This window comes from Myzus persicae, unplaced genomic scaffold, assembly GCF_001856785.1.
Source record: "Myzus persicae strain clone G006 unplaced genomic scaffold, MPER_G0061.0, whole genome shotgun sequence".
Taxonomy (NCBI): Eukaryota; Metazoa; Arthropoda; class Insecta; order Hemiptera; family Aphididae; genus Myzus; species Myzus persicae.
In genome coordinates, this window is record NW_019104236.1 from 44582 (window position 1) to 58153 (window position 13572).

General features: G+C 30.3%; 1 protein-coding gene across 2 annotated transcripts; it reads left to right on the forward strand.

The window, feature by feature from the left end:
* Nucleotides 1-73: 73 nt before the first annotated feature.
* On the forward strand, nt 74-13572 carry LOC111040357 (homeodomain-interacting protein kinase 2). 2 transcript variants are annotated; one of them, XM_022324246.1, is made up of 21 exons: nt 74-604; nt 5332-5682; nt 6096-6320; nt 6393-6485; nt 7079-7297; nt 7451-7625; nt 7734-7954; nt 8016-8204; nt 8319-8528; nt 8619-8825; nt 9514-9744; nt 9815-10097; nt 10157-10248; nt 10325-10425; nt 10489-10675; nt 10939-11096; nt 11680-11898; nt 11969-12139; nt 12788-12994; nt 13063-13236; nt 13426-13572. In XM_022324246.1, the coding sequence occupies exons 2-20, from the start codon at nt 5338-5340 to the stop codon at nt 13220-13222; spliced, it is 3693 nt and encodes a 1230-aa protein (XP_022179938.1). In that variant the 5' UTR covers nt 74-604; nt 5332-5337; the 3' UTR covers nt 13223-13236; nt 13426-13572. The 2 variants fall into 2 exon arrangements, with proteins under 2 accessions (XP_022179938.1, XP_022179939.1); XM_022324247.1 differs by lacking the exon at nt 74-604 and adding an exon at nt 914-1142.

Here is a 13572-nt window from a genome sequence, read left to right on the forward strand (position 1 = left end):
TACAGGCACTGCGGTACTACGTTCTTTTGTCACGGCAGCCGCGTTCGCGATTTTGCGTAGCACTCAAGCAGTCAAGCACTTGGGGCAGCCAGCGGGCACAGTTTCGTTTACGACCCGGAACAGTGCGTACGTGCGACGGTCCCGTCTCACCGACCACCACTACGACTCGTTAGTGGAACACTATTGATGACCGCAACAGGAACAGCATTTTTTTTTGAGCCGCAGTCCCGCGCGGCCAGTCATTCGGCGGCCGATCGACGCAGTGTGTCTCCGAGACGCTCGTTCGGGCCATCACACTCTGCTGGTGCGATTTGTTAGCGGTTTCCATCTCGCCCGTGGATAAAAGACTGCTGAGATCCCCCGAGGGAGTCTACAGGAGGAGAACTTGGTCATCTGTTGTCTACAAGGACGAAACTGTCTGGCGTTTTGCGCTGGTCGCTCTACACGTTTGGTGGCTTAAAACGACGAAACGTCGAGCAATATGGCTGTGTGAAAAGTGGTGCGAACAACGATCACAAACGAACGGATTCGGTCGCTTCTAGACGTGGGGGAAGAAAATAATGAAAATTTGTTCTGGACCGGCATATATCAAACACCGTCCCAGGTAAGCTGCCGGGTGTTTGCTCGATCTATAGCTGATGTTATGCGAAATGTCGTTTTGATTTAATTACCTACCTGCACATTTTTATTATTATTATTATTATTATGTTACGTATAATATCACTATTATTGTTTTCACCCTTCCCCCGCCGACAAGTCCCGTTTACCTCCCGCCGCCGACCATCCGTCTACGACACGCGGCGACGGTGGCGTGTTGTGGTGCACTACCCACTGCCCGCCGCCGCTTCTGCCCCGTCCACGTCTGGTGGTAGGCGATGGGTATAATAGTACTAAATAGTAATAGTAGGAGTAAAAGTAGTAGCAGTTGTAGTAGTAGGTAGTGGTAGTAACATCAGTACAACAACTACAGCGAATAGTGTCGGTGCGCGCGTGTGTGCGTCGTCGGTCGTCACAACGGAATAAATGTGTTTACCGAAGAGTGAAAAAATAATAACAGAACGAGGTCAATATGGAAAGGCCGTCGTCGACGTGTTACCTGGCTATTGTGTTTTATTGCGGTTTTATCTCGTTATTGCTGTCTGGTACGTTTGCTCTAATATTTTCCGACTTTCCTTGCTACCTACGGTTCCTCTTGTTTGTTTGTCCACGTTGTGACGTGAACAGACGTGAGGCGAGCTGCTGATGACGCGCGTCATAATCCGAGCAAATGTTGAACCACTTGGCACCTGCCACGGTCCTTCCACTCGCAGCAATATAATATACGATTAAAAACCTTAATTGATTGTTATTATTTTAGATGTACACTGTTGACGTCAATAACAGTGTTTATCTTTGATTTTTTTTCGATATCAGATAAATAATAATAATATCTAAAAAAATTCATAAAATAAAAATTTAAGGTATATTTATGTCTTGCACGTATATAGGTACATTTTCCCATTATTGTATGTAGATATCAGTTGGAAAATATTTGTGGGATGTTTGTGTTCCATTCTCTAATTGTGTGACAGATGCTCATAATTATATTTATTCATATTCAAAAGCATGTTCTAAAATAATATTTCTAATAATCTTGTTAAAACCGTTTGAAATCCATCACTTTCTTATTGATAGTTGTTTGAGTTGTTTTATTTACCACTAAAATCACGAGTATCCGTGGATCTAAAACTATTTTATTAACCAATAGATTACAATTCAGTTATTAACCCTGATAAATGATTATACATTAGATGACCTAACTATACTATGTTAATTTAAATCATTTCATTTTAAATGTCTACAAAATATGAAGTACTTTTTTATTTGACTTCCTAAGGAGAAATGATCCATATTGATGAATTAATTGTTCCTTGTTTTTCTTGAGTTAATATCAGTTATAGAAATGGGTAGGTAGGTATATTAAGTAATTTATTCATTTAATAATGTATAGAATTATAGTTATTGTTTTTATCTACGATACAGTAATTATTTGATATTTGACTTTTTAGAAGATATAGTTGAATGAACATGTGAGCTCAAAAATCTAGTTGAAAAAGGGATGTTTTGTTTATTTACCAGAAACCCTTTTTTTTTATTTTTCACTTATGTAATTAACTATACTGAACACGATGGTGAAGTCAGAATTTGGTGGTTAGACTTAGTTTGAAGTTATGGCATAAAAAAGTTTGTTATTTTACGATTTTCATTCATTCGCTCATCATTCTTGTTTACTTATCTATTACGCATAACGAGGAGGACCTCGAGTTTGGTGACCAGAAGGGGTAGGCAAAGGGAGTCACTATATACTTATATTACTCATATTTAATGGCAAAATTTAAGTGTATAACTTACTTAAGTTGAGTTTATTCTCCTGTAGGCTGTAATAGTTTTTTATAAAATATTTGTCATTTGGATCATTTACAGTTATAAGTTTAATTTAAGATTGAAGCATTGATCTATATTTAAAAACTAATATATCCCCCTGGAATTTTCATATCACTAGACTGTCCGACTAAACAAATTCTGATCTCACCATTATTCTTAATTTTTTGTAGTACATAAATTTCCAAAAAAAAAAAATATTTGTAGGTTAGTAAACTATAACGATGTGGGAATGTGTAAAAATTGCAAAATACCAAACTTCATTAGGCCATAACTTAAAAATTAATTCTGACTTTACCATCGTTTTCAATATAGTTAACTACACAAGTCTAAAAAACAAATTTCAAATAAAGGGGCATCTGATAAAGTAACAAAGTTCCAAAAAAGGAAATAGTGTTAATACAGCTTTTTTTGCAAGAAATGTATACCTTTCAATTTGAATTAAGTTTTGATTGGTGCTTCTGCGACAAAAATTCATTAAATACATTTTGTCTTCTACTATGTTTTGTACTTAAAAGTCGAGATTTTTCAAAATGTATTCTCTTTGTAAATGTTCAGGTAAATGTATTCAAGGAAATTTTCAATAGGTACTTAGGTTTTTTCATTTTTTTTATATATAGTTATATATTTATATAGGTACCTAATGCTTGACAATAATAATATCATATTTTGATTGAATTTAGATATTTCCACAAAGTCGTAGAAAATTTTTTTAAATGGTTAAGTTAATTCAAATAAGTACCTACCTACATACATTGAAATATAATTTTACAGTAGGTATCATCTCTCTTATATTTTAAAAAGCATTCAAAGGTTGCTATTTATCCATTTATTTTTGATCTACATTCTTGATTTATTGTTTCAAGTTAGTATAATAACTAGCTTTTATATAGGTACAATGCTTTTATTTTTATTTGTTAATTTAGTATTCGTTTAGTACTCAGACTTATATAGGTACCACTTACATTTAATGTACTCATTATATCAATTTGTAAGTATGACAATGTATGAAATAAATAAGGTCATTGTTCAGACATTTTTATTTTTTATCATTATACGATAGGTATCTATTAAAGATAAATTTAAAAAATGTATCTAAGTAGTTACAACATGTTATTTAATCATAAATATGTGTCAGTGACTTAGCCAGGGATCTTAGGACGCTCTTCATAATATCAGGAAAATGTTTAAATGTTTTCAGTGTTCTGTAAACGTTTTAGGTAAATTTTACTATGTATTGAAGTTTGCAGTGAAGGTTGCAGCAACAGCCTGAATTGTTACATACCCTGCAAGGCAGTAAACGTATAAGTAATTTTATTAGTAAAGCTTTCCTTATACAACAAATTATTAGCTCCTCCTCACTAAATTCTGATAACATCACCGACAAGTTTTGCTCTAAATAAATCAATGTATTGCTAGGGGAAGCTGATCATTTATTGTATAAGTAGGTAAGTGTATTCATTGGTCTTATTTGGAAGATTAGCAACTGAACAAATGTTCTGTAAGAAATATAGATAGAAAGGAAATGTTATACAAAAGTGTAAAATTTTATGAAAAAAAATATATAGGTAGTGTTCAACATTTACATCCTCCCATACTACCTAATGTAATAGATGGCAGTGAGGAAACACAAACATAATACAACAATTGTGAGGGATAACAATATATTGGGTGGGGGCCATGGTATCCTCATTGACACTATGGCACTGTTTCCGTGTTGTGCAGTGAGTGTGCCATGTTTCTGTATGAATATCGTCATTACCTTCTAACTATCTACTGAAATAAGTATTTAAAAATGTGTTAACCACCTTAGATAAAATATGACTCATTGTGATTTTTACCAAAAATACATTGTTGATACTTGTGTTATATATATAGAATAAAGTACAAGAAAAATTGTGTTAAAATATTTTAATGTTTACAGTTTCCATAGTAAAGAATAATCAACTAAAAATTATCAACCATATATAATTCTCGTCATACATTATGTATTCAGTTTAGAATATTAAATATAAGTTTAAAACAAAAAACTTGGCTTAAAACTAAAAAACGTATGTTATGATATCCATTAGTTTAGAGTTTTCTAGTACCTATAAGGTTAAGACTTTTTACACAAAGTAATTTTTACATATTTTATGACTTATAACTTACCTTAGTAAATAATACATTATAAAAATAAAATATATCTTGTACTTGTTCTTATTCGAGTTTTTATACCTACAGTTATTACTTTAATGAAGTCGGGATTCAATCTTAGATTATTTACTAGTGATATGTTTTAAGAGGTTACTAGCTGATGGCTCCAATTGTCCCAATTTTCTGAGATAGGCACATTGTAAATTGTGTGCCTTTATAAACTATATTTACCTATATTAATATTAAACAATTTTTTTTTTTTGCTGCATAATTAATTGTATGGACAAATCATCATACATTAAATTACTATTAAGTACCTAGGTATGTATTACGTCTTTACTAATAAGACTGTTTTCAGTTTTGGTATAAGTATCAAGTCACTTATTTTTCTATACATAAGTATTCATTTAATGTTCTATGATACTTGACTAAATAGGTTCTACTTATATTTATGTTTATCCTTGTTACAATGAAAATTATGTATAATAATTACACAGTTCTAATTCAATTTTTGTAGTTAAACATAAAATACCTGTATAAATAATAGCCCTAATTATAATTTGATAAATTCTTCTTCCATTTGTAATGAATCAAATTACAAGAATGAATAGGTATATTACTTATGCTTCTATTCAGATATAAAGTTGTACTATTAACTACTAAGTACTAAGTTGATATTTACAGCTTGTAGATTTTGAGCAATTATAAAGAGTATCTACATGTATAATAATTCAAACATACCTATATAATATTATGTATTACATTATTTTACAGAGTGACATGTACAGCAGTCAATCACAAGGTTTGTGTTCAGAAAGGTTGGTGGCTGACGAAAGTGTCTCACTTGTCACGCATCACAAAAAACGCAAGCTGGACCAACTACATAACGCCGCTTGCGGCCCTGAAAACTACCACCATAATAAATACAAATTGAGTTCGCTTCACCACCATTACGAACCAATTGTTGAGTTGGTGCCATATGAACCTATTAAGTACCGCAAACATCATGGTACTTCTATTGCACCATCCAACATTAAGACCAGTCCATCATCTGCACATAATCAGAATTTCATACGGGCATCAACCATCAAATTATTAGATACATACCAACGCTGTGGACAAAAGGTAATAATAATAATATTATCTGAACTGCATTTGTTATCGATTTTAAATTAGATTTATTTATTATAATTTTAAATTAGCTTTAAATTCTGAAATATAAAATAATAATATATTCATCTTAGTTAATTTCTTATTCTTTTTTAATTTATTTATTTATGTATAGTAGATACTCTTAATAACCAAGGTATTTTATCATAATGTTAGTGAAATTTTTATTTTCATATATCCTGCCTGTTGATCAATTATTGTGTTAATTTTTTCTTAATTGCTTTTTTAAACACTCATAATAATTGTATTATTTTATTATTATTCATTCTTAAGGGTCCTATCCCACTTATTATGGAGTATCAAATTTATTAAATACACTTTAATATATTTATGATATCAATTTATGCTATTTAAAAAAAAATGTATAGCGGAAATCGTGTGAAGGCGGTATAACAAATGGTGTGGATTCAAGTTTTGGAGTTGGAGGAGCAAATACTGCATCAACTACTGCTACTACTACTACTACCACAACGGGGCAACAAGGGAAACAGGGTGCTGATGGTGATTATCAGTTGGTCCAGCACGAAGTACTGTACTCAATGACGAATCAATATGAAGTTCTGGAGTTTTTAGGTCGAGGAACTTTTGGTCAGGTAAACACAAAATAAATACAACAGTTGTGTTAGTTCAAAACATTAAATAATAATAAATGTATTATAATTTAGGTTGTAAAATGCTGGAAAAAAGGAACAAATGAAATTGTTGCAATTAAAATACTAAAGAACCATCCTTCATATGCTAGGCAAGGTCAGATTGAAGTGAGTAATCTATACATTCCTAATAACGTATGTAAATATTATAATAATTTAAAATTAATTTTTCCCAAAACAGATAGGTATATTTGATATATTTTGATTTTTTGCTAAGATTTATCGTTGAAATAATTAAATATTAAATAAAGCTTTATTAAAAGGATCTATATTATAAACCTGTACTTTTTCTTGGAACTTGCCAATTAGGGTTGATATGTAAAATCTGCCGTGTAAAACATTCTTTCTTACGCTTAACTACATTATTTTCGAACGATAATAAAGTATAATAAAATTCTAAAATTTAATAGAGATGTACAAGATGGATTTTGATAAAGTACATTTTTGTTTTTCATGTTAATGTAAAAATATGTCTTAGGCTACAAATTAATTTTGTATTTAATCATACCATTTTAATATTTAAAATAATATTATAAGACTAATAAATTTAAGGATAGTAATAGGGAAATTTTGAATATAATATACATTTAAATTGCTGAAAAGTTATATTCAAATGTATATATCATGAATTATTTGTATGAAGTTGAGTAAAGAAATAAATCTATAAACGATAATAATTTGAAATAATATTTATTCTTTAGGTAAGCATTCTGTCACGATTGAGCCAAGAAAATGCAGATGAATACAATTTTGTTCGGGCGTATGAATGTTTTCAACACAAAAATCATACTTGTTTGGTGTTTGAAATGTTGGAGCAAAATTTATATGATTTCTTGAAACAAAACAAATTTAGTCCACTACCTTTAAAGTTCATTCGACCAATATTACAACAAGTATTGACAGCTTTGTTAAAACTAAAGGTAACTCTTCAATTTATTTTGTATCTGTATTTAAATAGGTAATTTCTATGACAAGTTAATATAGTATTTTCCACTAATTACATTAATTTATAATTTATTCATCATTCAACAGTTAAGGGTTGTATACTTACATACTATTTTCTTGTCCCTCAGGATTTGGGTCTCATTCATGCGGATTTGAAACCAGAAAATATAATGCTAGTTGATCCTATCCGTCAACCTTACAGAGTTAAAGTTATTGATTTTGGTAGTGCATCACATAAAAGTAAAGCTGTATGCAACACATATTTGCAAAGCCGATACTATAGAGCCCCTGAAATCATACTTGGTAAATATATTGATAATTATTTTATATTTAGTCAAATGTATACTATACACATATTGTTTACAATGTTAGTTATGACGTACATTAATAGTTTTTATGATTAAAAACTAGGTTTACCATTTTGTGAAGCAATTGATATGTGGAGTTTAGGTTGTGTAGTTGCAGAACTATTTTTGGGTTGGCCATTGTATCCAGGGTCATCAGAATATGATCAAATACGTTATATATGCCAAACACAAAATTTACCAAATTTAGACATGTTAACAAATGCATCAAAAACCTCAAAGTTTTTCTATAGAGATGTTACTTATCAAAATAATTGGAGACTAAAGGTAAATTAACTAATTACATTCATTATGGATTTTATTTAAATGAATATAAAACTTTTAATAGATAATGGAAGAACATGAAGCTGAAACTGGAATTAAATCTAAAGAAGCAAGAAAATACATATTTAATTGTTTGGATGATATTGGACAAGTGAATGTGCCAACTGATTTGGAAGGAGGTGAACTTTTAGCAGAAAAAGCAGATAGACGAGAATTTATTGATCTTCTTAAAAGAATGTTATCTATGGACCCGGTAATTATTGCAAAAACTATAATTTAATTTAAATACACTTTTAAATCTGTTATTATTTATTTTATTATTTTTTAGGTTTTTTAAATATTATATTAAAGTTATTATATTTTACAGGCTAATAGAATACATCCTAATACTGCTCTTCTGCATCCATTTGTTACATTAGCACATTTGGTTGATTTTGCCCGATGTGATAATGTTAAAGCAAGTGTACAAATGATGGAAGTTTGTCGACGAGCCCTACCTGATCATCATTCAAGTTCCGGGCAAGCCGTACTAGTGCCAGCAACTAATGCCAATGTCACTCTTGCTTTTAATAACCAGGTATTTTTTATATATATTTTCACACATTTTTGATAATTTATTTTTACCCATAAATAAATTATTCTCATTTGTTTAATTTAAATTTTATAGTATCAGTTATATAACAGTCGATCAATGGCCCGACAATATAGTGGTAGCTCAAATCAACACCAAGCTCATCTATCAATACTTTGTTCTGCTGGTCCTGGAGCTTATCAAACTGGAACATCACCTCCAAAACATGTAGCTGTTATGCCACCTCCTCCTCACCCATCACAATTACAAATACAGCATTCAACTAGTTTGATCACACAACAGGTAATTAGTATTTAATATTTATGGACTGTTCATTATAATTTCCAGTAAGTAATAACCAAAATAAATTATAGGTACTTAATAAAAAAGTAAGAAGAAAAAGGTTTTTTTGTTTTTGGTTTGGTTTTAAATGTATCAAGTATTTTTGTCAAGACAACATCCACAGTATTGCTTTTTTTAACTTAAACACTATAACAAAAAGTCTGGTCTATAGTAACCTATACATCCAAAAATGTAGGCGTATGAGTCGTATCTCTAGACCAGTCGTTAGTACTGATGAAAAACTTATGATTTATTACACTTTGAAACATTCCATTAAAAATAATCAATTATGATTCGCCTTACAAAAGTTAGGTATCCTATATATTTACTATCAACAATTTATTGTTTTTTAATATTTTCTGTAATCGAATGTGAACCTTACATTTGTATTACTTGAAATATTGGTTTTTACACAAAACTATTGTATAATTATCTATTTTGTTATTATATGGATAACAACTGTTAGTACATGGTACCTAATCAAGTGGTTTTTCAGTACTAAGTTTTCGGTTTCCCTACTATATACAACTTACCATTCCTGGATATTATCTGTGAAAACAGTATTTACTGATTATTCAGTAATTAATTGTATTGTATATTATTTTATATCAGGTAAAATATTTATTTAAAAAAACATATTATACTATAGCCTGGTGGTGGTCAGCAGCAATATGTGCCTGTGTCTATGGTTGATGGAAGTCGTCAAATGATTGCTACTTGGCCAGCTCCTCCTGGACCTCATCATCGTCAAATGACTATTGTTCCTCCTGGAGCAGGAGCAGCTTCAGCAGCATGGCATTCTGCATCTGCTGCTGCAGCTGCAGCAGATTGGGCAGTTCCTAGGCCACTGATTGTTGATTCGGCTACTGCAATATTACAAGTACTACTCTTTATTTAATATTCTTTTAATACGTTGAGCAATTATTTTACAAATACACAATTTATTATAGGATCAACGTCAAGTTGCTTTTACTACAGCTGATGTTTATGATGGGCTGTTGGAAAGCCCCACAATGGTTGGTACAATTTGGGGTAGTTCAAATAATAAATCACGTTCAACAAAACACATGGCTCCGCCTCAATCGCATCATCATCATTCAAACTATCAACAGGCACCGCCTGCACATCACCACCATCATCATCATAGGCAAGATAAAAAGGATACTGTTATCAACACTACAAATCAACTCAGTCCAGTGAAAAAACGGGTCAAAGAAGGAACTCCTCCTCAAGGTTAGATTCACTTATCATTTTAAACTTTTCCATTTTTATATTTTAAAAAATACTTACAGAATATGATGGAAGAATTAATAGGGGAAGTTTATTATCTACTTCAGACAATATTCCAAATTGGCACCAACCTTCTCCTTCTTATAAACAATTGGTAATTTATTAAATGATTAAATTAACTTTAAAATGTGTAATTAATTACAATGTTAATATGAATATTTATTTTGTAGATTAACAATAGGCAACATACTATAACTATTCATGATACCCCATCTCCTGCTGTTTCTGTCATAACAATATCTGACAGTGAAGATGAAGCTTCAACTAAAGGGTATGTTGAGAATTATTTCATATACAATTGGATCCCTTAACATTTTTGTATTTTCTTATCCAGAGTTCAGTTAAATATCAAAACTAATCGAAACAACCGCAAAAATGTAATTTCATGTGTAACAGTTGGTGAGAGTGATAATGAAGAAATATTACCATCTAAACCTTTGACATACCATCAAAAACAACTTCAAAGTTTACGTTCAACTCCCGTAATTTACCAATCTCCATCCAAGAGTTCTAATATACAAGTAAGAATATTATTCAACTACTGTAAAATAATTATAGTACTATTTAAATTAAACATATAATTTAGTCAAATTGGAAGAAAAAAACAGATTTTTTATAAATGTATTTGTGTACATTGAGATTTGGGCTTTATTTGACTTAATTTGTAATAACTCGCTGTCTTCACTTTTCTGTGAATTAATCTATTGAGTTATAAAATAATTATAAAATTAATTAATTATTACTTACTAATGTATATAATTTATTTTTTACTTGACTTTTTCAGAATGGTGAATATATTGCTTGCCGTAATAGTCCTCCAGGTTTAGAGTTAAATGCTGGTCAATATTCTCAACATTCTTCAATTACCAATAATTCTCAACAACCTATTTATATGCCACAATCACAATTGCCCAGTGAAATAAAACACGAACCCCATTATAGGTACAAATGATTATACCTATTTATTTTATATTATTTGTAAGGTATTACTTATTAAAACCAACAATGGAGTTATTGTCTGTATCTGGATGCTACTGTATTCTGATACAATCATAACTGGACAACACACTGGACACATCAAACCAAAATTTAATTAAACTTGATTCTGTAACCTTTTAATTACATTTTCCTTACAGAGAAAATACTTATGATTTTATAAATGTTTTGCTTGGTTCCTGATGTTAAGATTTCTGAAATCTTATTTAATTTTTAACATAAATATTATGTTATATAATGACAATGTTTGTTTTCTCCATTTGTCCTGTAAGAAATAGTGTCAGTTTCAGTTGTTAGTATATTCTACATTTTCTTTTAATATAAGAAATTGTGGTTGTATATATTACTTATGTTCTGAAAGTTTAAAACAATTAATATTATTAACTATTTAGTATTTAATTGTATTTCACTATATTACATTTATATTATAATTCATAGTGAGCCTTAAATTATCCCTTTAGTGTATGTTATATATATATAATAATATAATAATATAAAAATGTATAAAAATGTTATGTTATGTTTATAGTTCTTCTCATAGTGGCAATACTATGTCTCAATCACAACTAAAAAGAATTGTATCAAAAGGTCAACATACTCATCAGAGTCAAGATTGTAGTATTTTCAACACTTTGGGGACAAGCAAACCAGAGCCACCACAAGCTATCGAATACTATTGTAGTGGGACAAACTGTAAAGATCCTTACCACTATGTCACTCCTCATGATCAACATATAGTTTATGCTGGGTACTACAAAAATAATAACACTTAAAAGATCTTTTACAGTGTATTAATAATTTATTAATATCTGTTATAGCGATAAACGTTTATCATATGCTATACCCTCAGCACATAAACGTAATATTTCCAACCCCATGGACTATCAATTACAGCCTCCGGTAGCGCATTCCAGTAGAGATTCACATATTATAAGTGCATCAAAAACAGCATGGACCCAACAAACTATACCAGTACATCAAGCTTACAGGTAAAGTGCTAATTTGATTAGCTCATTGTTAAAATTTTCATCACATTTTATATGATATTGAAAGTCGAGGCATTATTTTTGCTTCATTAACTTATTCTAAATTATTAACCAAGTATCTGTTGATAGGAAAAATAGTCTTAAGTAGAATTTAGATTTTGGAGCTGTTTACTATTTCTATATAATATGAGACCATATATTTACAGCTTATCGCATAGCATAAAATGCACAACATTTTATGTTGTTTTTAGTTTTTTCTTTACATTTTCCTTTTTTGTTATTTTTATTTTTAATAACTTTTTTGGTATGAAATATAGGTTATGATTGTCATTGATCATATTTATTATGTATAGAATGAATTTATGATTAAGCACTTCAATCCACTTAGGCAGGTAGCTTCGTCAGTTTTAATTTGGAAACTAATTAAAAACCAAAGAATTTAGTTTTATTTAATTAATTGGGTTTTTAATCTGTTAATCTGTACCTTATACTTTTTATGATTAATATTATTTTTATATTTTTTAACTGGTTTTTTTTAGAGCTTTATTAGGCTACAAAACCTAAAACTTGTCATAATTTGTTTCCTAAAATTACTAACTATTTTTATATATATTATTAATTAACCTAATTCTATAACAAATGTAACTTTAGAAGTCATGTGGCCGATTACACAGCTGCTCATCTTTCTCCACAAGCCCTCGGAGCTAACCGCGGTCTGTCTCCTTTAGCTGGTCAACCCTTGTATCACCAAAGTGATATTTACCGCCGACAAGCTGTCTACGTGACTACAGGTCAACCACCAACTGCAGCAGCATATTTGCCATCTCCACAAGTTCCTCCTACTGCTTTTACTACAGGGTAATTTATAATTGAATAAAAAAAAATACTCATTAAAAATATTAATATAATGGTTTTCTATTTTTCAGTCCCATTCCACCTCCTGCACATCATGCGAGTGCAAGACCTTTACTTACTACTCATGCTACACATCCGTTACCAGCTCACATGCAGCCAACTGCTGTATATGGTTATTTGAGTCCAGCAAAAACACATCATCAATACCAACCCCTTTGGTTCACTGAGTAGGGATTATCACAGAGGTAAATTTGTAACACTTATTATGAGGCATTTGCATTTTTAAATATTATAATAATTATCATTTGAAATATCATTGACACTAACACCTTGTAATTTTATAAAATAATTGTTATTAATTAATTATATTTATGTAGCACTTTAGTATTAATATACATTAACATGTGAATATTGTACTTTAACAATATTTCTAGGTCTGACAGTGAATTAATGGCACCACTACTTAACAACACAGATCATCTAGTCATTAAAATCAGACCTCTGTACATGTTAACAACTGATCCTGTACACACATAAAGTAATGTACTCTCATTATTATGTAAATATATTATACTAAGATA